At 60.9% G+C, this 21,531-nt stretch overlaps 1 protein-coding gene across 2 annotated transcripts; it reads right to left on the reverse strand.

The window, feature by feature from the left end:
• Positions 1–4,330: 4,330 nt before the first annotated feature.
• On the reverse strand, positions 4,331–20,206 carry LOC101552566 (twinfilin-2). 2 transcript variants are annotated; one of them, XM_055137113.1, is made up of 9 exons: positions 20,005–20,206; positions 16,707–16,784; positions 13,026–13,204; positions 12,676–12,771; positions 12,403–12,507; positions 12,192–12,317; positions 11,599–11,749; positions 11,389–11,510; positions 4,331–7,426 (listed from the first exon to the last, which is right to left on the reverse strand). In XM_055137113.1, the coding sequence occupies exons 1-9, from the start codon at positions 20,027–20,029 to the stop codon at positions 4,346–4,348; spliced, it is 3,963 nt and encodes a 1,320-aa protein (XP_054993088.1). In that variant the 5' UTR covers positions 20,030–20,206; the 3' UTR covers positions 4,331–4,345. The 2 variants fall into 2 exon arrangements, with proteins under 2 accessions (XP_054993088.1, XP_004615248.1); XM_004615191.2 differs by lacking the exon at positions 4,331–7,426 and adding an exon at positions 10,746–11,274 and having other exon boundaries at positions 20,005–20,179.
• Between the last annotated feature and the right edge of the window lie 1,325 nt (positions 20,207–21,531).

The following is a 21,531-nucleotide window of genomic DNA, read 5'->3' on the forward strand; positions in this document are numbered from 1 at the left end:
CAAGCTTCAGCTGCTGTAGTTCCTAACACCCCAAAAAGGGGCGTCCCACCGTGGGCCTTGAACTCCCATGGGGAAGAACAAGCTGAACCGGCCTGAGGACATAGTCTGGGATTTATAGGAGAAAGCCAGCAGCCTTGCACTCAGAGCCCAGAGAACTAAGTTTTGGAATCTATATGTCTGACTTTTTTTACCCAAATAACCGCAAGTATTAATAAGAAGTAAACTGAATTGTTTAATGCGTACAACTAAAGGGGGGGGGAAAGCAATAGAGATGGAGACAGAGTGTCTCCTTGAGTTAATGCCCCCAAGAGAATTGCCTCTGCCGAAATGCTTTACCTCTGTGAATGATCACCCACATCTACACGCAGTCCTATACCTCAACCCCCCCGGATGTCCCATAAGTATGCTAGCAGCTCGCATTTCGACCACCAGTCTGTGGTTCCCCGTCTCTTTGCCCCTCTGCTGAGGGGGCCAGGGAGGCGACTCTCGGCACCAAACTCACGCATCGCGCCCCCACACTTTGAACTCACAGTGAGCGTATTTGCCAGGCACATTGTCGTGGCATCTGGTAGGAGATGCAGCATGTGTGGGAGCTCCCTGAGAGATCTCGAAACCTAGGGGAGCATGACAAGGTGTCCTGGAGGGGACAGTGGGCAATCTGAGCAGCGGGTTGCCTCACATTTAGGTTTTCCTCCCATCAGCTTTTTCTGAGCTGTTTGTCTCGTAAAACTCACTGGTCCCCCAAAGCAAGAAGGACAAGGAGTACCACAGGACTCTTGCTCCCCGATTCCCAGGCTTCTGATTTGACCACATCCACTTCTTGGGTTTTTTTTTTGGCTTTTTTGAGTCACACCCGGCGATGCACAGGGCTTACTCCTGGCTCTGCACTCAGGAATTCCTCCTGGCGGTGTTCGAGGGACCATATGGGATGCTGGGAATCAAACCTGGGTAGACCTTGTGCAAGGCAAATGTCCTACCCGCTGTGCTATCGCTCCAGCCCCCACACCCACTTCTGAGCCTGGTTCTCTGTGTTCTCTGGGCCCCTGGCTAGAGACAGACAACTATGGACGTTCCCTTAGCAAGGTGGCCCTACTGCACAGTGACAGCCAGTGCCCGGTGTGTCAGCTCTTAACACATGTCACCACAAAGCCTTTGAACAGTCTGCAGAGCTGCCCCAGCCACCCCCATTTACAGATGAGCAGACGGAGGCTCTGAAGGGGAAGACTCTGCCCATATCCCAGTGGCAGTGCTGGTGCTCACCCCAGGTCTGTGCCCTGACGTCTGCCTTTTCCCCAGCTCACCCGACATAGCTTCACCATCCACATGTCCTGGGGTGGAGCAAAGCCCTGGGGCCAGTCCTGAGCACTCTCTCGCGCTCCCTCCCTCCCGCTCCATCTCTCTTCTTTCTCTTGCTTTCTATATCTCTGTCTCTGGCTCTCTATCTCTCTCTGTCTCTGTCTCTCTGTCTCTGTCTGTATCTCTCTCTATCTCTGTCTCTTTCTCTCTCTTTGAAATCCCAGTCAGTGGTCCAGGCTCTATGCATGGGGATCACTCCTGGCAGGCTCAGGAGGTGCTAAGGATCAAACCTGGGTCAGCTACATGCAAGGCAGGGTACTATCACTCTGGCCCTGGGGGTCAGCTCTGGAAGAGCACAGGGGACCCTGGCTGGTGCCCACCACATGTCAGGGAGCGCTTTAACCTCTGTATTCTCTCTCAGGCCTCCTGGGTACTTGTTTTTGACCCCATGCAGCAGAAGCTGCCTCGTCCCCACCTGCACCGGGGCCCAGTTCCTGCCCCGGGGCCCAGTTCCTGCCCCGGGGCCCAGTTTCTGCCCCTCCCAGCGGGCCAGAGTCCCAGGGGAGCTCCACCTCCCTCCTGTCCTCTGCATCACAGCCAAACATTAGACCTGGGCCCCAGATTCACCCAAGCAGAACCCTCCTCCCTGCGGGCTCCCTGACAGGTTCTGAGCACTGTGGGTGTCTTGGGCATGGCCTGGGAGCAGGTCCAGTTGTTCTGAGACAGGAAAACTTCCCACATGACAGACAAGAAACCCAGATAGGGCCCTGCTTCCTGTCTGGGTTCCTGCTGTGCCCGGACCAGCTCAGCGCTGCTCAGAAGGAGCCTCTACACGTCTCCTGCCGGGGGAAGAGCAGTTCTTGTTTTCTTCTTCCCACTCACCAGCCGAGGAAGTAGCAGGGTCAGGTCCTACCTGCTCCCTCAGAAGACAGGTAGGCCTCTCCCAGCAGTCCAGGGCATACACGACTCCCCGTGGGGGTGGGAAGGGAGGGAGGGGGGTGCAGGGATGCTCCTTTTAGCTTTCTTTCAGGAAAACAGCTCATAGGAGCCAGGAGACCGCAGGAGGAGCCTCTGTGCCCCTTCGAAAGAGGAAGGCAGCTGTGCCTCTCTCCAGCTGAGCCCTGGAAGGAGGGCCCAGGGCTTCCCGCACTCCGGCCGCAAGATTAGCCAAGTCTATATCTGTCCCAAGCTTCCTTGCAGAGGCCCAGAGCAGGCCTGGCTAGCCAGGCGTTTTGTTCTCCTGCTGCCCCACACTCTGGATGCTTGTGTCTCCCTGGCTCCTCAGAGGGCAGGTGCCACTATGCGATGGAGGAGGCTGCTGGTTCCGGGCGAAGCCCTAAAGCTGGCAGGGAAGGGGGGCCCCGTCTTTGTACCAAGTGTGGCACCTCACCTAGGTGGCCTTTTGGTGTCAGAACAGAGACCCAGCATGAACTCAAGGTAGAAATAGAAACGGATGGGGGCTGGAGCGATCGCACAGCGGGTAGGGCATTCTTGCCTTGCAAGAAATGGATGGATTATTGGCTCCCTCTAGAATCTTCTATGGCTCCAAGTTCCCTGCTGCTGGATGATACTCCCACACACGGTCTCCCTGACCCGGGCCAGTCTCCTTGCAGGGCACCAGGCCTGGCCACCAGAGGGCGCAACTGGCTCTCGGGCGCAACACTGGATCAATTTGTCAGGAACATTCCCCAAGATAGCAGCTTTCCTGCCTGCTCCCCAGGTATTTTCAGTCCAGCATACAAGGAAGTCAGATCCTAAGGCCGAGAGAGGGACGCTGAGCTAGCCTGGGTCCCTAGGGCAGAGCACGCTGGGAGGGGCTCAAGGCAGGAGAGAGCGACTGGAGAGTCGTACCGCAGAGAGGCCGCTCGCCTTGCACGAAGCCAGGCTGGGTTTGCTCCCTGGCACTATCTGTGACTCCCCGAGCCCCACCAGGAGTGATCCCTGAGCCCAGAGCCAGGATGAAGCCCTGAACACGGCTGGGTGTGACCCCAAAACAAACAACTAAGAAAATAAAGGCAGCAGATGCAGCCTGCTCTGGGGGAAGAAGGACCAAGCCCTCATTTACCCCTGACTCGGGTGCCCTGGAGATTTCCACGGACACAGCTGCCCTTGGCATCCCCCGCCCAGGCGGCTGCACATGCTGTGGCTCTTGCTTGGGCTCCCTGACAATTCCCTTCCAATCACCTTTTGTCCCCGTCACTTTCAGAGGGCCTGGAGGAACTGGCTCCTCGTGGCACTGGCCTTAGTATCTGGGCCCTGGCCCTGATCCTCCAGAACCAGATAAAAGTCCATCTAAGCCCAAACTAAGAGGAAGAGGCCTGGAGAGGGAAGGGTTGGAGCTGGTTCAAGGGGTGGGAAGGAAGCATGCCTACCCTTTTGGTCCCTGGCCTGCACAGCCCCTGCACATCGAAGGCCCCCAGCACTGCCAGGCCTGAAATGCCAGATTGAGTGTCACTGGCTGTGGCCCTTGTCCCCCTAAAAAATAAGTAAAATAGTTATTTATTTTTAAGTAAATACATTTATTTAAGTGTATTTTTAAAGTATTGGGGTTACCCCCAGCTATGCTTGGGGCCTCCTCCTGGCTCAGTGCTCAGGGACCACTATTGGCAAGGCTTGAGGGACTAATCATATGTGGACCTGGCCACTGAACTAGGGTTATGGTGGCCACAACCACATGCTAGGCAAATGCCCTAACCTTTGTACTACAGCTCTGCCCCCAGCCCCTCCCCAACCCCCACCCCCTCACCCCCCGCCCCGCTCCCATTCCTATTTTTTTAAAAAATGAAAAGACCAGGGATGTGGTAAAGTGTGTGGCTCACACACATGGGAAGTGGGTTTATTCCCTCCAGATTGAAAAACAACAACAAAAAAAGCCTGAGCACTCCTCCTTCCTTCAGTGCCCTCTTCTGTGGGGGCTGCGGGTCATTCGAGAGGCCCTATGTGGCCTTTATTGATCCTGTGCAGTAACTGGGTGGGGGGGGGGAGGCAGCAGGAGGAACAGCGGGGGGCGGGGCGTGGGGGAAGGGCTCGCCCGCCCAGCCCTGGGACCTCAGGGTGTGGTGGGGCCCCTGCAGAAGTTCCGGTTGTAGAAGTGGCGATTGTCCCTGGTCAGGGCCACAGCCAGCTGGGTCCAGAAGCTGACCTGGCCGCTGGGCTGGTGGGGCCAGAGGAGGACGCTCTGGCGGCAGAGGCGCTGGCGCAGCCGCACGTAGCGGGAGCGGTAGCCGTCGGGGCTGAGGACCACCAGCACCACCACGTCCTTGCGGTCGTCCAGCAGGCGCTGCTGGGCCAGCAGGAAGCTGGCCCGCACCAGGCCGCTGACCTGGTCGGTGTGCGCCAGCACAAACACCGTCTTGCGGCTTCTGTAGACCGAGTCCCACATGTTCTCGAAGAGGGACTTGCCCGGGAGCCAGTCACGCTCCTCCAGACACAGGCGCAGCGCCCGGCGCCCCCGCCGCTCCTCCAGCTGCACGCGCAGCTCGTTGTACACCCAGTCGGCCACGGCGGGCTGTGCTTTGTCAAAGACCACAAAGGCGTCGTAGGGCAGGGCCCCCGCGCCCCGCCGCCACCCCCGCCAGGGCAGCCAGGCCAGGGCCAGGTGGAAGCAGTACCAGAGGTCCCAGCCGCAGAGGTGGTGCAGCAGGGGCAAGGCCAGGCCCAGCACCAGGGCCAGCAGCGAGAGGCCGAAACAGTCCCAGGAGAGGGTCTCGTCCAGACAGAGGCGCAGGTCCTGCGTGAAGATGCTGCGTCCCTGCAGCTGCCGGGGACTGCCACACCGGACCCGGCTGGGCAGGCCGGGCACGGCAGCCTGCACCTCCAGCAGGAAGTCCACGAAGGCCACGCCGCAGGCGCAGTGCAGGGGGTTGGCACTCACGTCCAGGCTTTCCAGGCTGACGGCCACGGCGCCGAACCACGAGGGCTCCACCGTCTTGAGGGCATTGTCGCTGAGGTTGAGCTCGCGCAGCCCCAAGGCCGGAGCGAAGAAGCCGGGGGTCACGAAGGTAATGCTGTTGCTGCTCAGGTCCAGCGCCTGCAGCCGGGTGCCGTTGGGCAGGCTGCCGTTGGCCAGGCCCTTCAGCTGGTTTCCCGCCAGGTCCAGCGCGACCAGCTCGGGGAGGAAGGCCAGGCTGCTCCAGTTGAAGAAGGCCAGGAAGTTGTCCCGGAGGTGCAGGACCCGCAGGCTCTTGGGGAGGTTGTCCAGGCTGCGTGGCAGAAGGGTGTGCAGGCGGTTCTGGGACAGGTCCAGCACCTGCAGGACCTTCAGGCCCTGGAAAAACCGGAGGTAGAGATCTCCCTCGGCCCACATGCGGTTGAGGTCATTGCCGCTGAAGTCCAGGGCCAGGAGCGAGCCACTGCAGAGCTGCTGGGACACGCGGCTGTCGATGTTGTTATGCGCCAGGCTGAGGTGGCGCAGGGTGGTCAGCTGGGCCACGAAGCTGAGGTTGTGGCCAACGCCCTGCATGCTGAAGGGCTGGCTGTTGTAGCTGAGGTCGAGCGCCTCCAGCAGCGGCAGCTCCGTGAACGAGCGCCCGTGGTACAGGTCCAGCTTGTTGTGAGACAAGTCGAGCACCCGCAGGTGGCTCAGCGGGGTGAACTGTGAGCCGTTGACGGCCTGCGCGATGCTGTTGCTGCTCAGGTGCAGGCACTGCAGGCGCGAGAGCTGCGCGAACATCTCGGGCTGGATGCTCACCAGGTTGTTGCGGGACAGGTCCAGAGTGAAGTTGAAGGTTTGGCAGCTGGGCATGAACTGCTGCCTAGCGCCAAGCAGGGGCTGGTGGCCCGGCGCCAGGGCCCTGGGGGGCAGCCGGAGCCTCTCCCGGCCCTCGGAGTTGCCAGTTGGGGCCGCTGCTCCGCTGATGCGGTTGTCGGAGAGGTCCACGAAGCGCAGGCCCCGGAAGGTACCGAAGACGGGGAGCTGGGCCTGGTTGATGAAGTTCATCTGCAGGTGCAGGCGCTGGAGCTGGGGCAGGCTCCTGAGCGGCCACAGCGTCTCGCGGCTGAGCAAGCGGAAGAAGATGCCGTGCATGTCGAGCTCCCGCAGGGCCACCAGCTTCCCGAAGGACGGGGCCAGCTGCAGGCGGGCGAAGGACACCTTCTTGTGGTAGTTGAAGGACAGGTTGAGCTTGCGCAGCTGGCGCAGGCTGTCGAAGGCCGTGGTGTTGGTGATGCAGTCATACAGGAAGTTCTCGCTCAGGTCCAGCACGGCCAGGCGGCGCAGGCTCCGGAACCAGCGCCCGTCCAGGCTGAAGAGAGAACTGTCCTTCAGCACCAGCCCGCGGAGGTTGCGCAGGTGGACGAAAGCGTCGGGGTGCAGGCGCGGGAAGCCCTTGGGGCACTCGGTGCAGGGGTTGCGGGCATGGTCACATCGACGGCAGTTGCCCCCCATGTCCAGCACCTGCAGGGCGGTCAGGTTGGCCAGGTCGTCGGGCCCCAGGGCCACAATGTGGTTGTAGGACAGCAGCAGAGACTCCAGGCTGGGGGGCAGGTCACGGGGCACCCTGGTGAGGTTGTTGTATTTGAGGGACAGGTAGGTGAGGTTGCCCAGGCCCAAGAGGGCGCCCGGGGGCACCTCCACTGCCCGCTGGCAGGGGTTCTTGTAGTAGCAGTTGCCGTCCATGTAGAGGGAGCGCAGGGCGGGCAGGCCCGTGAGGCGCATGGGGTCGAGCACCAGGATGTTGGTGCGGCTCAGGGACAGGGTCACGAGCGAGCGGGGCAGGGGGGGCACATGGGTGAGGCCGTTGTAACTCAGGTTCAGCTCCTCCAGCGTGGGCACGCGCAGGAAGGTATGGGGCTCGACGGTCATGCGGCAGGGGAAGTGCAGGGGGCTGAGGCCCACCGGCGGGCAGTTCCACTTGAGGTCCAGGCGCCGCAGGCTGGACAGGTGGGCGAAGTCAGAGTCGTGGAGGTGGTGGATCCGGTTGGAACGCAGGGACAGGCTGGTGACGTTGGCCCGGGCCACCACTGAGAAGTGGGGCACCGACGTCAGGAAGAGCCAGTCACAGTTGACTCTGCCTGGGGCCTGCAGCTCACAGGGCAGGAAGGCGGGCAGTGTGCCCAGGGCCAGGGCCTCGGCCAGGGTCACCACCTGGACCAGGAGAGATAAGGGGTGCCGGGCGCTCCGGCGGGGACCCTGCAGGGGCCAGGGGTGGAGAGTGAGCGCGAGGCCCAGTGACCAACTGGCCAGCCCACCTCACAGGGTCTCCCAAGACCACCCCCTCAGCAAACCTGGACTGAGGTCTCAGTGCCAGCATTCGCCCCAGAATGAGAGTCAGACCTGGCCCTGAGAGCTGCAACCCAGACTCAGGATCTAGAACCTTCTCTCATAACCGAACCCCACTGGGGCAGGAGAGCCAGGCAGGGGGCTACAGCAACCCCATCTGTGCCCGCCGGCCCCGCTGCCGTCCTGCCCTACTTCTCTCTTCTCTTCCTTGTCGCCATTTCACTTTCCATTCTAGAAAGGCAGCGCCTGGCCCCCCTTCCTGCAGCCACCTGCCCACTCCAGCCAAGACCCAGGCCGGAAGGAGGGTCTCCTGCGGGCAGCCAGGCTAGCCTCCCCCCAGCCCAAACAGACCAGTGCGGGCTCCGCCACCTCAGCCCCCCCAGTGCATCCGCCTTGCTGAGGGGCTGGGAGTTAAGGAGGGGCAGCAGCCGGGGGTCAGCTGGGGCACAGTGGGGGGACTCACGCCCAGCCCACCCCCCGCCCAGCACACAGCGGCTGGCCAGGCTGTGTGCAGGACTGAGCACACCAGACAGGGGCTGGTCCCTGCTGTCTGCGGGCGCTGCTTCCCACCAGTCTCGAGCCCCCACTCCACTCCCGCCACGGCACAGCCTGCCCCGTCCCGGCTCCTACCATGACAGCAAGCGGAGCTTCTCCAGGGGGTCCAGCTGCCAAGCCAGCAGCAGCCGCAGGAAAGATGTCCCTAACCCGGGTCCCTTCCCTCTGCAGCAATGAGAACAGAGGAAGTGAGAATTTCTCAGTCCCCAAGGAAGCCCACTCCCAACCCTCCCGGGTCGGGCTGCGGGGGCCGGGGGAGGGCTGCAATGATTCAGAAACTATTTACATAGCCAGACGGCAGGCGTTCACTCCTTCCTCTTTCCAGTGCCCGCAGCTGAGTCTCGCCCTATTCCCCGCAGATGCACACCTGTCCTCCGGGATGTCCAGGGAGAGGCAGAGGCCCAGAGCCCAGTTAGGGCTGTGAGGGCTAACTCAGGCAGGGCTGGGTCAACCCGCCAGTCTTTTCTGTGCCAGGAGGACCCTTCACCTCACTCCTCACCGTGCACCACCTTCAGCCCAGGCCCCACTCCAGCCCTGCAGCCCCATCGGGGGTTGGGGGTGGGGGGCACCTGCTTCCACGCCAGCCCTTCCGGGCACCTGCATTGATGTCCCAGCACAAACCTCCCCCAAGCCTGCCCTGGTCGCTTCCAGGTGCTGGAGCTGAGATTACTCAGGCCCCAAACTTCATGACCCAGAAACCCTCAGCCAGTCCCCCGGGGCCCCTCAGAATTCGCGCAAAACCAGTCCCTGCCCCACGGCCAAGCCACCATCCCTGCCGGCCCCCAAGACTCAGCCTGTGGGGGCTTCTGCTCTCACCCTGTCTCATGCCCCGCAGCCCTCGCTCGCTTGAGGGTCCCCCTGCAGAGCTCTGTGGCCCCTTACTGCCTCAGGGCTGCTGCTGAGAACACAGCCTCGGGCGTCCCTGACCACTTCCTGCCCCACTTGGCTGCACACCCGCCGCCCACTGCCTCTAAGGGGACTGTCCCCTGGCCTGGCCGGGCCCGCCCCCGTCCTCACACATGCCTCCCTGGGCCCCTGAAGTCCCTGCTCAGGACCCTTTCCTTGAGACCCGCCCGACCTTTCTGTGCCTGCCACCCCGGCCCTGCCGACACCCCCAGGCCCTGAGTTCTCGGGGTCCTTGGCCCCCTGCCTTGTCCCTGATGTGGGCGGCTTCCACAGGCCCTGGCAGCAGAGCCCAGGGCTGGCTGACCTCGCATCTCCAGCTCCGGCCAGGCTGCGAGAGTGAGTGCCGGCTTCTGGTGGGACACACAGGTGCCACACCGACTTCTCCACAGACACCTGCGTGGGGTGAGAGCAGTCAGGCTCCAAAGACCTTGCAGGGAAAGTGGCAGCCTCCCTGCCCAGCCAGCACTGACTCTCAGGGCTGACATTTTCTGCCTTCCTGTGAGGGCTCTGGCTCTCCTCTCTACATCCCAGGACCCCAGCGAAGGGACACTGCCCTGAGACCCGGGGTCAAACATGCTCCCGGGGGCCAGAGAGATGGCTCAATGGTCTGAGCATGTGCTTCTTCATGTGGGAGGCCCAGGTTCAGTTCGCAGCACTGGAAGGTCCCCTAACTCTGGGAGCAATGAGCCTTGAGTAGCCCCCGAGAGTAGCCAGGTGTGACCTCAAACCCCCCAAATAGAAAATAAGATGTGCTCACCAAAGTAAGGACAGTGGCCACTCAGCAGCTGAATCCCACAAACATCCCCGCTGACCCCCAGCCCTGCCTACCAACCCCAAGCCCCGAGGCAGAGACTGAAGTTCTGGGCCTGCCCAGTGTGGGTCCAAGGAAGGCATCTTGGTCTCCCCTAGTCCCTGTGACCAAGGGCATGGTGCCTGAGCACTGATGAGTGCCTAGAGCCGTCGCTATGTGCATGTCCCCAGGCTGGACACAGCAGGCAACTGTCCAGACACTTGCCTCTGACCTCAGAAAGGCTGGGGAAACCCAGTGAGCAGAGCTAAGACAGCAGCAGGCTGGGGGACTCACCAAGGAGGTCCACGTCCTACCCCTGAAGCTGGTGGCCAGGTTCCCTGCCCACGAGAACGGCTTTGTAGTGTGGTTAAGGGGGGCACATCGGGACTCCCGGAGGTCATCCTGTGTCCCTACCACACCAGGATGGAGGGGGATGACTTCTGAGCAGAGTGCAGAGGCTGGCTACACCTCTGATGGGGAAGATGGGGATGGGGCTGCAAGCCAAGGAGAGCAGGCGGCTTCTAGAAGCTGCAAATGGCAAGAAAATGGGTTCTCCCAAGTCTCCAGAAGGAACCAGCTCTGTCCGTGCCTTGATACTAGCCCTGTAAAATTGACCAAGATACTAAGAATAAGCTTTTTTTGGTGGGGAGGAGGGGACTGGCTGTGCTCAGGGATCACTCTTGGGGAACCATGTGGGGTGCCGGGCATTGAACCCAGGCTGGTTGTGTGCAAGGCAAGCGCCCCACCTGTGGTGCTATCTCTCCGGCCCAAGCATTTTATTCCTATATTTTAACTGGTGCTGTCTTAGGGTCTCACGTTCAGATCCTTTGTGTCAGCATCCACAGTGTGCCCAGATGCCCCCTTCTCATATCCACATGGAGTCCGACAGCCCCTTCTGAGCTTCAAGGGGCAGCTCCATGCACAGCCACAGCCGTCCAAGTCGCAGACAGAGGTGATCCCTCAGGTCAAATTCAGGTGTTGATTTAAAAATATTTTATTCTTTAAAAAATACAGCATTCAATCATCTCATCCTGCAGTGACTCTCCAGCCCTGCCCAGTGGCCACAGGCTTCTGGTCTGTACTGGGCCCCTCATCTGTGTCCTGGAGCCCAGGCTCACCCTCAGTCCCCCACCAGCTCCCCTGAGCCAGCTGGGCAGGGCCCCGAGGTGCCCCGGGCACAGAGAAGTGGGTGAGGAGGCCGGGGGAGGTCACAGAGGTGGCCCAGGGGGGCCTGGGGAGCTGCCCCCCCCAGCAGCCCCACCCTGGGACAGGGCTGAGTAGAGGTGGGCGAGGGGGGGGCAGCCCGCTGTCCACACGCTGCATGGCTCAGTCCGGCCCCTTAGCTGTCGTCCCCGTTTTCTCCAGGGCCGCGGATGAGGCGTTTGTGGCCCCGCTTGCCCCCCGGGCCCTTCGGCTTGGCAAAGGCCTGCTTGAAGGCGTGCTGCTTGGGGTGCACCTCGTCGTACAGGAAGTCGGCCGTCAGCTCCGCCCCGTCGTCGATCTCAATCTGCACAGGGACAACACCCAGCTCGGGATCACCCCAGTCCCGTGGACATCCCCGCCCTGGGCGGTCTCAGGCCTCCTGCGTCCCCGTGGGAGGAGGTGGGCGCCTGACACCCACCTTCTTAGAGATCTCCAGCCGGAAGTCCTGCTCCACGGAGTCGAGGAGGCGGCTCTTGCAGCTGGAGTAGAGCATGCGCTCCCGGATGCTGCACTTGTAGCCGGGCATGGAGTAGATGAACACTGTGGGGGCGGCGGCGTGAGCCTGGGCGGACCTGGGCACCCGCAGACCCGCCCTGGCACATCGGGGGCTCCTGCTGTGACCACTCACCCACAGACTCAAGGGGGTCACCCTCGTGCGTGTGCTTGTAGAGGAAGAAGTGGTAACGGGCAGCATCTCGGGGGACCCGCGAGGGCAGCTGGGCCACTTCTGTGGGCTCCGTGTGCACCAGCTCAATCGTCTCCCGCTCCAGGTCCAGTTTCTGCCGAGGGGCACGGGGTGGTGAGGGAAGCCTGGCGGCCAAACACGTCGGGAAACAGCAGCGGGCAGGGACGAGCCTGCTCAGAAGCCCCCACCCTGGACCATCCTCCCAGGCCTTCTCAAGGAAAAGTCCACCCCTCACCCAGTGGGAACTCTGAGCCCGGGAAACTCCAGCAGGAAGAATTCTCATGTCCGAGGCAGTGCCCACCCCCCACCCGCGACCTCAGAGAGAGATGTCCACTGGACTGACCCCTCTTCAGTGGGAGGCCGCCAGTGAGGCCCCTTGGAAGCAGGCATCACTCTACTGCATAGGGACCCTCCCGGAGGAAGTCCAGGATTCGGGGTGAGGGGTTGGAGGGAACCAGGGTGGCATGTGGACACGCAGTGTTTCGGGGGTGGGCAGGGCTGGGCAGGGGGCAGGGGAAGAGCAGGCAGGGCCCCACCAGCTGGATGTAGTTGACGGCTCTCTGCTGCAGCTGCTGCAGGGCGCGCTGGGCCGCGGGCTGCAGCGGGAAGGCGAGGCCCTGCAGGGTCTGCTGTTTGCTCTCCACGCTGATCTCCGTCTTCACCTGGGGGTGGTGGCAGTGAGCAAGACCCCTGGCCTGCCTCGCCGGGGGTCCCGCCTGGAAGCCCGGGCCTGCCCGCAGGGCCCACCTCGTTGATGCGGATCTGCTGCAGCTCTCGCTCGGCGGAGGTGAGCGGGGCGGGCGCCGCGCAGGACGACAGGTGCTTCTGGTAGCCAGCAAAGGAGAGGTCGTCCTGGCGGGCGGGCACACGGCTGTGAGCGGGCACTGCCAGGCTCGAGGCCCTGCACTTCCCCAGGCCTTCCCTCTCCCCCCGAGCCAGGCACCCACTTGCCCAGGGACCCTGCCTAAGACCAAACCCTCGGGTGGGAGGCCCGGCATCCCACCCTGGGCCAGGGGCTACCTTCACAGTCCCGAAGAGCTCATCCTTGATGTGGCCGCCCCCAAACTCCTTCTTCACCGTGGCCCGTGTGGCCGCATACAGCATCTTCAGTCGCACCTGGAGGGCAGAGGCACCATGGGCCCCAGAGGCCGGGCTGCCCCTCCCGCAGCTTACAAAGCCTCCAGGTCTGCAGAGCACCATGTGGAGGGGAGGCTGCAGTGTGGTGGTGCAGACAGCAGGGGGCGCCCTCACACAGCCCAAAGCCCAGATCCCTGGTCCCTCTCCAGCTCTGGGCAGGCTTGACATCCTGCTCAAAGCCAGCTGCCCCCACTCCCTGTTCCTGGGGCTGGGTCCGGGTCCCCAAGACTCACAGGGGAGTTATCAGGCGACCAAGCGAGGAAGAGCCACTCGAAGCCCTGGGCATTCCTGGAGTCCAGGCGGAAGAGCAGGTAGCAGGGCTGCTGGGGGTCCAGCAATGGCAGCACAGCCCGGTCATAGTCTCTGTCCCAGCTGCCCACGGGCTCCCGCGAGGCCCCCAGCACAAGCTGCTCTGGGGACAGAGTTAGGGTGAGCTGAGGTGCAGCCACTTCCCAGGCAGCCCGACTCCACAGCTGAGCCCAGTCTCAGCCACTGCCCCGCCTCCACCCCAGGCTGAGTCAGACAGCCCAGCCCAGGAGTGCACGCACACACGCACACCATCACACACATGTATGCTATCGCAGTCACACACGCCATCACACATACATGCACGCCATCACATACACATACCCATCACACACACACCATCGCACACGCACACCATCACACACATGCATGTCATCAGACACACCATCACACACATACACATGCCATCACACACACAGAAACCCCACCCCACACATGCACGCCATCGCAGACATGCACACCATCATACACGCATGCATGCCATCACACACATGCACAGCATATCACACATGCACGCCATCGCAGACACACATACCATCACACACACACATGCCATCACACACACAGAAACCCCACCCCACACATGCACGCCATCGCAGACATGCACACCATCATACACACATGCATGCCATCACACACATGCACAGCATATGCACGCCATCGCAGACACACATACCATCACACACACACATGCCATCACACACATGCACACGATCATACACATGCACACCATCGCAGACACACACACATGTATCACACACGTACAGCTTCATGAAACATAAGTCATCATACACATGCATGTCTCACAGATACACACACACACCATCACACCTACACACACACCACAGCAGACATACATGCCCTCAGACATGCATGACCTCACAGATATGCATGCACACACACCGTCATACATACACGCACACCATCAGACATGCACACCCTCATAGACATGCATGGCCTCAGACATGCATGCCATCACACACACATATGCACATCATCATCACACACATGCATCACACACATGTACAACTTCACAGAAACGTACACCATCACACTTATGCATGCCCTCACACACGCACGAATATACACCATCATACATATACGCACACCATCGTAGACATGCACGCCCTCACAGACATGCATGGCCTCACAGACACACATGCCATCGCAGACATGCACACCATCATAGACAAACATGCACATCCATGCACAGAGGGGCTTTGAGAACATCCATGAAGGATCCAACACAGACTACTCGCACCCACAGCCACCACCACTTGTCCCTCTCAGGGACACCACACTCCAGGGTGCTCACTTGGACCTCACCCCAGCCCAGGGCATGTCACTTGGACCTCACCCCAGCCCAGGGCATGTCACTTCCTGCTCCAGAAGCAGAAGTAGCAGGACAAGGAGACTGCCACCACCGGGCCCTGGAGAGGCCGGGGGTGCAGGCTGTCCGGCCCTCCACAGGGACCATCCAAAGCCCTCACACTGCCCCACGCGGGCTGCTTCCCAGGCTGTGCAGGGTTCTCGGCCCCTGCCTGGAGACTCGGCCTTGGCCATGCACCACCCCCACCCTAATGCAGAGGCCCTGGCCTGAGGGAGACCGGGTGAAGGGAAGAGCCGCTGCCCGGCCAGGGCTCCTCACCCCGTACCACTAGGCCCTCTGCAGTGAACATGGGGTCCAGCTGTCTGGCGTCCCAGTGAGCCAAGCCCACCTCCTCTCTGCAGGCTCCAGCCCCATCTACCTTCCCAGAATTGGGACGAATTCAGGGCTTGTGGGCTCAGCAATCAGTCTGAGAAGACTCCAAAGACTAGAAACCCTGTTTAATTCACTGCCAGCATTTTCTTTTCTTTTTGGGTCACACCCAGGAATGCACAGGGGTTACTCCTGGTTCTGCACTCAGGAATTACTCCTGGCGGTGTTCAGGGGACCATATGGGATGCTGGGATTCGAACCCGGGTCGGCCGTGTGCAAGGCAAACGCCCTACCCGCTGTGCTATCGCTCCAGCCCCACACTGCCAGCATTTTCAAACTGGTTGGGTTTACAAAGAAGTTGAATTCTGGCGCCAGGCAGCGAGCTCAAGGATCGAGCACATGAGGAGCACGCAGCACTGGGTGCGTGACAAGCACGAGACTGAGCCCGACACGCCAGGACACCTCCCCACCAGCACCACCAGATGGAGCCCCCTCGGCGGAGCAGGGCACTGCCGGGTCCAGGCATTGCCCTGGGCCCCCTAGCACCCCTGGAGTGTGGAGGTCACGATAAAAAGGTAATTTTCAATCCAGAGAAAGAGCAGGCTTGGTCCCTAGTAGCACACATGGTCCCGTGGACACTGCCAGGAGTGATCTCTGAGCACAGAGCCAGGAATAGCCCCTGAGCACCACTGGGTGTGACTCCAAAACCCAAAATAAATTAATGAATCAAAATACTTTAAAAAGTATAATTCAAGGAGGCGGAGGCAGTACAGTGGGTAGGGTGCTTGCCTTGCACACAGCTGACCCGGGCTCAATCCCCATATAGTTCCCCAAGCCCCACCAGGAGCAATCCTTGAGAGCAGAAGCAGGAGTAACCCCTGAGCACCAGGGGTGTGCCTCCCCCGGCCCCCCCCCCCCCCACAAACACAAACACAAACACAGAAAAACCCAGTAAAATTGATGGCTTCTGTAAGAAAAACCCAGAGCTAAAGCCACAGTCAGAAAAGAGTGCAGGGGCTGGCTGGGGGGTCTGGGAGGGGCTGGAACCTCCAGGCACTCCTGGGGCCCAAAGGACCCTACTGTAGATGGGGAGAGAATCCCGGCCGTAGGGGCCTCCTGCTCTTTAAGGGGGGCAGGGAGGCCTGCTGTCCCAGGAAGCCTCACTCATCACCCCCTACCATGACCCTGACGCAACCTCTGAGAGCAACTGAACTTGGGGGCCCTGGACAGAGCACAGCTCTGATCCTGAGACCTGGGGTAAACCCTGGTCTGGGTACACCCTGCTTTGCGCCATTTCAACATGTGAAAGGTCGGCAGGGCACCAATTCAGTGGGGGGCCCTCAAAGGACCCACTTCTGCCTGGCTCCCAAGAGGAGCTAAAGACCTCCCGGGGGACCGATCCCATCCCGTCTCGCAGCTACCTGCCTTCGCACAGTCCTCTTCCCCTACCCATCCTTCCCTCCTCAACCTGGCCCTGGCAGCTCACGTTCACCCAGTCCCCACGTCCTATACCCCAGAACCTCTCCTTGTGTAATTCCCTACGCTACAGGCCAGGATCAAGGCCCAGCCACACCAGAATCCTCCCAGCCTGCCCTCAAACAAGCTGGACAGGAGCCCCTTCTTCCTGAGGTGAGTGGGCACCTCCCAAGGGCATGACCCCAGTCTCTGGGGCTTCCTCTGGTCAGCAGCGAGGCCAGGAAGAGGCACCCGGTCCAGCGGGCAGTGTCCTGCCCCCATCCCACCCCCACTCTGCCCCTCTGACAGCTCACAGCTGTGGGGCACGGCACCCACACCACTCCCGTTCCCTGCTCTGTGTAATGGGGTAAAGACCATGCCCCCTTCCACGGCTCCCTGATTCTGAGAGGCAGAACAAGCCCCCGCCTGAGCCCGCGCCTGACAGGGCACTCACCGTCCTCAATGACAACTTTGATGAGCCGAACAGAGCCAGCCCGGGCCTTGGCAAAGAATTCCTTCAGCTCCTCAGTGGCTACGAGAACAAGAAACATGGTGGAGTGAGCACAGTGTGGGGACACACTAGGGCCGGTGGCGTCCTGCAGGGGCTGGGGGCCGTGCGAGAGTTAAATACGGTCCCCCATGTGACCCGGAACCTGAGACGCCGATGAACACATGTCCCAAATTTAGTCAGCAGAGGTGGCAGGCAGGCGGGCAGCTGGCTATGGAGGCTCTGGTGACAGTCGGCCAGGGTTTAGGGAGACCCCCAAAGAGAGGGCGGGCTCTGGCCAGGCCCCGCACTGCTACCACTGTCCTCGACCTACCCCCAGGACTGGGCTGGTCTGGGGTACTCCTAGGACTGTCATACCCACAGATGCTGAGACATATGAACCAATGCTTCTCATGTGCAGTGCACTTGCACACACGCGCGCGTGTGCACACACACACACACACACACACACACACGCCACACGGCAGATGGGCCAACAGGACCCGACCCAGTCTGGCATCTGTGTGGGATGGAGAAGGCAGAATATCAGAAGCTTGTGGATATGCTGTGAGGGCTGGGGTGCAGGCTCTGCATGCTGGCACCCCTAGTCCAATCCCCAGCGCCTCACGGTCCCCCAAGCACTGCCTGGAGTAGTCCCTGAGCATCACTGGGTGTGTCTCCCAAACCAAAACAAATACATTCAAACACAAACACACAGCTGGTCAAACATAAATGGACACACACGTTTAGATATGCAAATACACACACAGAGTCCACAGTGCTAGCCAACACACAAGCAAATGCAGAGTTGGGAGAAAGGGTGTAACAGCCAAGGGCATAACAGCCAAGAGGTGATACGAAGTCTATGCTGGCACACCTGCACGCACAGCCAGCCCCAGTCTACTAGCCAGGAAGTGCTAGCCTGGAGGGCTTCCTGGAGAAGTGGGCTTCAGTAACTAGCCCTAAACAGACCTGTCTGGGTCCTTGTCAAGGAGCTGGAAAGCAACAGCCAATGATCAAGGGACCCAAATGATGAAGGGAGGTTCATGGTAAAACCTGGAGCTACAGGGAGCCAGTGATCCCCGTGTTCAGGTGCAGAAACCAAGGCTGGGCCCTACTTGGGTCTCTGGGTGCCTCAAGGGCCAGGCCAGTATGACCTTGCAGCGGTCCAGGGGCCAGGGCAATTCTGTGGGAACACAGATGGAGGGATGAGGTCAGAAACTAATTATAGGATTCAGACTGGGCATCTTGGGGATGAGGGGGGGCTTTAGTCAAACCCAATGGGGTCATGTCCTCAGGGGCCCCTGGTGTTGGGTGACCCTGAGCCGGACCCCCTCATACTGCCTGCCACCCTAAGGCATCTGGGTGAAAACTGTCAGTGTGCAGACCCCTAGCCGGTGGTCCCCACGGCCTGGGCTCTGGGGCTCCACCTTCTCCCACTGCGCGTGACCCCTGACCCCACTGCACTTAGAGCTCTTCCACAGGGCGGAGCCAATGTGGGTGACAGCGTGGTGGGGGGGTGAGAAAACAGGGGGAGCTGGGGACCTCCGCTCGCTGCAACCTCGATTCTGTCCCTGTGCTGAGCTGCTCAGACATTCAGGAGGGGAAGACCGAGATGCCAGCCCCAAGGGAGAGGCTATGCGCCCCTTCTAGGGTTACCAGGGCAAAGTGACACCTGGCAGGGGAGAGAGTTGCCCTCCTGGCCCCCACACCCATGCCTCCTCCCCCCCATCAATAATCCAGAGGCCAGGCCTGGGACACCGGAGCCTTGAACATCAAAAATTCATGCCCCCCCCAGGAGCCTCAGGTTACAGGTCCCCTGGTCTGCCCTGCGGGAGGTCAGCAGGCTCACACCTGTGGTCAGGGCAGGTGGCATCTGGGCATCCGGGGAGCTCTCCTGCCACCTCCCTGGACCAGAAATGGGAAGGGGCTGCTCAAAGGCAGGAGGGGTGCAGGGACTCTCCGGGGCAGGCCTGCCTCTCTTCACGGAAATGGGTGGTGGGGGGCGAGGTGTGCACGGAGCAGGGGGAGCAAGCCTGCTTTTCTCAGGTCCCTGTTAGAGGCAGCTGCACTGGCCGGACAAAGCGGAAGGAAGGGGCAGGAAGGGGCAGGCCAGGCTGCTCCCTCCTGGGGGGCTGAGTCAGGAAGCCACCCCTCCAGCTCCTGCTGGGGCCCAGTTTTCTCCAGCCTGCGGGGCCAGCACCGACCAAGGCAGTCCAGCCACCAAGCCACAATGCCACAACCGCAAGCGAGCTCCAGGCGGTCAGCAGGGTCGATGGAGGTGGCCCCGGGCGGGGATCCGGGTGTGGTGTGAGGAGTGGCTGAGGGCCAAACCGCCTCACTTTCTGGGCACGTCGCCTGGGCTTCCCCCCACAGGCCCGGCAGCCCTCGCAGGCCAGGTAAAGCTAAGACACCCTGGGTTCCTGGGGACTGGCTTCCCTCCCAGCCCAAGGGTGGAAAGCACATCTGGCATGGAGGGTGGGACCCCCACCCACGAGCCCTCTATATGAATTCTCTTCTCAGCATCTCCTGGAGCTGGACTTTCAGCCCTGCCTGGGGCTGACTCAGGAGAGGAGGGTGGGGGTGGGGGAGGGAGACAAAGGAGACAGATGGGAGGTCAAGGTCAGATGGGCAACTCTTCATCCCACTTTGTAGTCTGGGGGACTATGCAAGAGCCCGGGAGGAGCTAAGGTCCCATCCTCACTCAGCTACAAACCCATATAAGTCGAACATAGGCACATCCGGTACATGCATCCATGGCAACAAATGCACACTGAGATGCACCCTGAGTGCGCACTAACAGACACCCACAGACGTGTGTACACAGTCACGAAACACGGATATCCAAAGATGGTTGCATGCGATGGGGTCCATCCCACTGGCCTTTAGAGCATATGCATGACTGACCCTGGGCACGCACAATCCAGATGTGTGCACACTTCCCAGCTGTGCACATCCGGGTACACCCACCTCCAGAAAGGGGCAAAAATATACAGATGGGCATGCACGGTAAGATCCGTGCCCAGATGGGTACGCAGATGCTTGCACTCCAGCAGGGTACGTACATATACACCCACTCCCGGCTATGCACACTCAAGTCGGCCCACCCCAGATGCGCCCACCACAGGCGAGCCGCGGCTGCAAAAGAGAACAGGAAGCTTCCCCGTTTGAGCCGGGAGGAAATAGGGGCCGAGAGCCGGGAAGGAGGAGGAGCAGCCGCCAGCGGAGACCCTCAGCCCCCTGCCCGCTCTGCATCCGCCCTCACCGTGGATGCCCGTCTGGTGCGCCATGGCTCCGTGCCCTGCTCCGCCCGCGCCCTCGGAGCCTCGGCTCGGCCCTGCCCCAGCTCTGCTCGCTCGGACCCGGAGGAGGAGGATGTGGCGGCGGCCGGCAGCCTCGCGCTGCTTCCCGGGCGGTGCCGCAGGACCCGCCCCCAGCGCGCCCCGCCCCCGATGGGCGAGGCCGGGGGAGGCGGGGCCTGGGGCTGCGCGTGCGCGCAGGGGGCGCATCCATCCTAGGCTTGGGGCTTCGGAGGGGGCCTCGTCCACGCGTCCCTGCGCCTGCGCCAGGCTTCGTGGCAAAGACCACGTGTGGCCGAGCGTGCGTAGATGCACGCCCCCGTGTGCGCGTGTATGTGTGTGCGCACGCACTCTAATTCTGTTGGCCTGTGTGAAACACACGCAACTTTATGCACCCCAGACCATTTGTCAATGTATGGGGACTCGCCTCTGTCCCCTTTGGGGAATGGAAAGAGGGGGAGTCTGCATCTGGGTAGTGTGGCACGTCCAAGGGGACATTTCCTGAGCACCTCCGGTGCTTCTCTAGGCCGACCTGGCCTACAGATTCTTACCTCTTGCTTGGGGCCCAGACTGACATACCATAGAGCAAGCAAATGAGGCGAAATTTGAGTGGAAATGCGGCAAAAAGAGGGGAAAACGCTTTGCCAAAAGAGGGAGCTGCAAATGCCCCAGAATTGGAGATCTAGAATTTAGTGAGTGGGGAGCGTCCCAACTCCTAAAGAAGCCTTGGCCCCACTGCCAGCAGCCTTGCTCTCTGCTAGCCAATAACGGCCACTGTGATTGTGTTTGTGTGCAGTGGGGGGCAGAGGGGTCGGAAATATGACCCAAGTTTGTCCAATCTAATCCAGTCCTGGGATGGGCCAGGCAGGTTGGAAGGGAAGCTGCTGTGAGGGGTTGGGGCTTGATGGTGATGGAGTAAGGGGGCCTGCCCCAAGTCTGGCACCAGCTTATGCTCCCAGCTCACTATTACACTACTTACCCTGACTGGGCAGCGCTGATGTGTCTCTGTTGGCCGCAGAGCCTGAGTGTCTCCTCTGCCAGGTGCCAGGCACACACATTTGAAGGAGAACTGATAGTGCCTGTGCAACCCCGGGCACCAGCATCACCACGAAACACACCATACGTGGTCCTGCAGGCTGGCTGGGAGGATCCGCTCATTAGGACACCTGCTGGAGCCTGGCCCAATCCTGCCACACTCCAAATGGGGTCAGCATCACAGAGGTGATGCTGTTCTCAGACCTGAGCACCTCCATGGGAGAACTGGGCAGGTCCATGGAACAAAAACCCATTTTAGCAGCTGAAATTAGGAACTGGACAGGAAAACAGATTCATGGTAAACAATGCTAAAGATACCCATCACTAGAGAGAATCTTTTTTTTTTTTTTTTTTGGTTTACGGGCCACAGGCTCTTTGCTCAGAGATTACTCCTGGGGGGGTGTTGGGGGACCATATGGAACTCAGGTTGGCTGTGTGCAAGGCAAGCACCTTACCTG

Source organism: Sorex araneus, chromosome 4 (assembly GCF_027595985.1).
Source record: "Sorex araneus isolate mSorAra2 chromosome 4, mSorAra2.pri, whole genome shotgun sequence".
In the NCBI taxonomy this organism is placed as follows: Eukaryota; Metazoa; Chordata; class Mammalia; order Eulipotyphla; family Soricidae; genus Sorex; species Sorex araneus.

Coding starts and splice junctions, on each gene's coding strand:
- LOC101552566 (XM_055137113.1), bottom strand. CDS start 20,029: ATGGCGCACCAGACGGGCATCCACG. Junction 12,772..13,025: donor GGTCGCCTGATAACTCCCCT/GTGAGTCTTGGG, acceptor TCTGCCCTCCAG/GTGCGACTGAAGATGCTGTA. Junction 12,508..12,675: donor AGCTCTTCGGGACTGTGAAG/GTAGCCCCTGGC, acceptor CCCGCCCGCCAG/GACGACCTCTCCTTTGCTGG.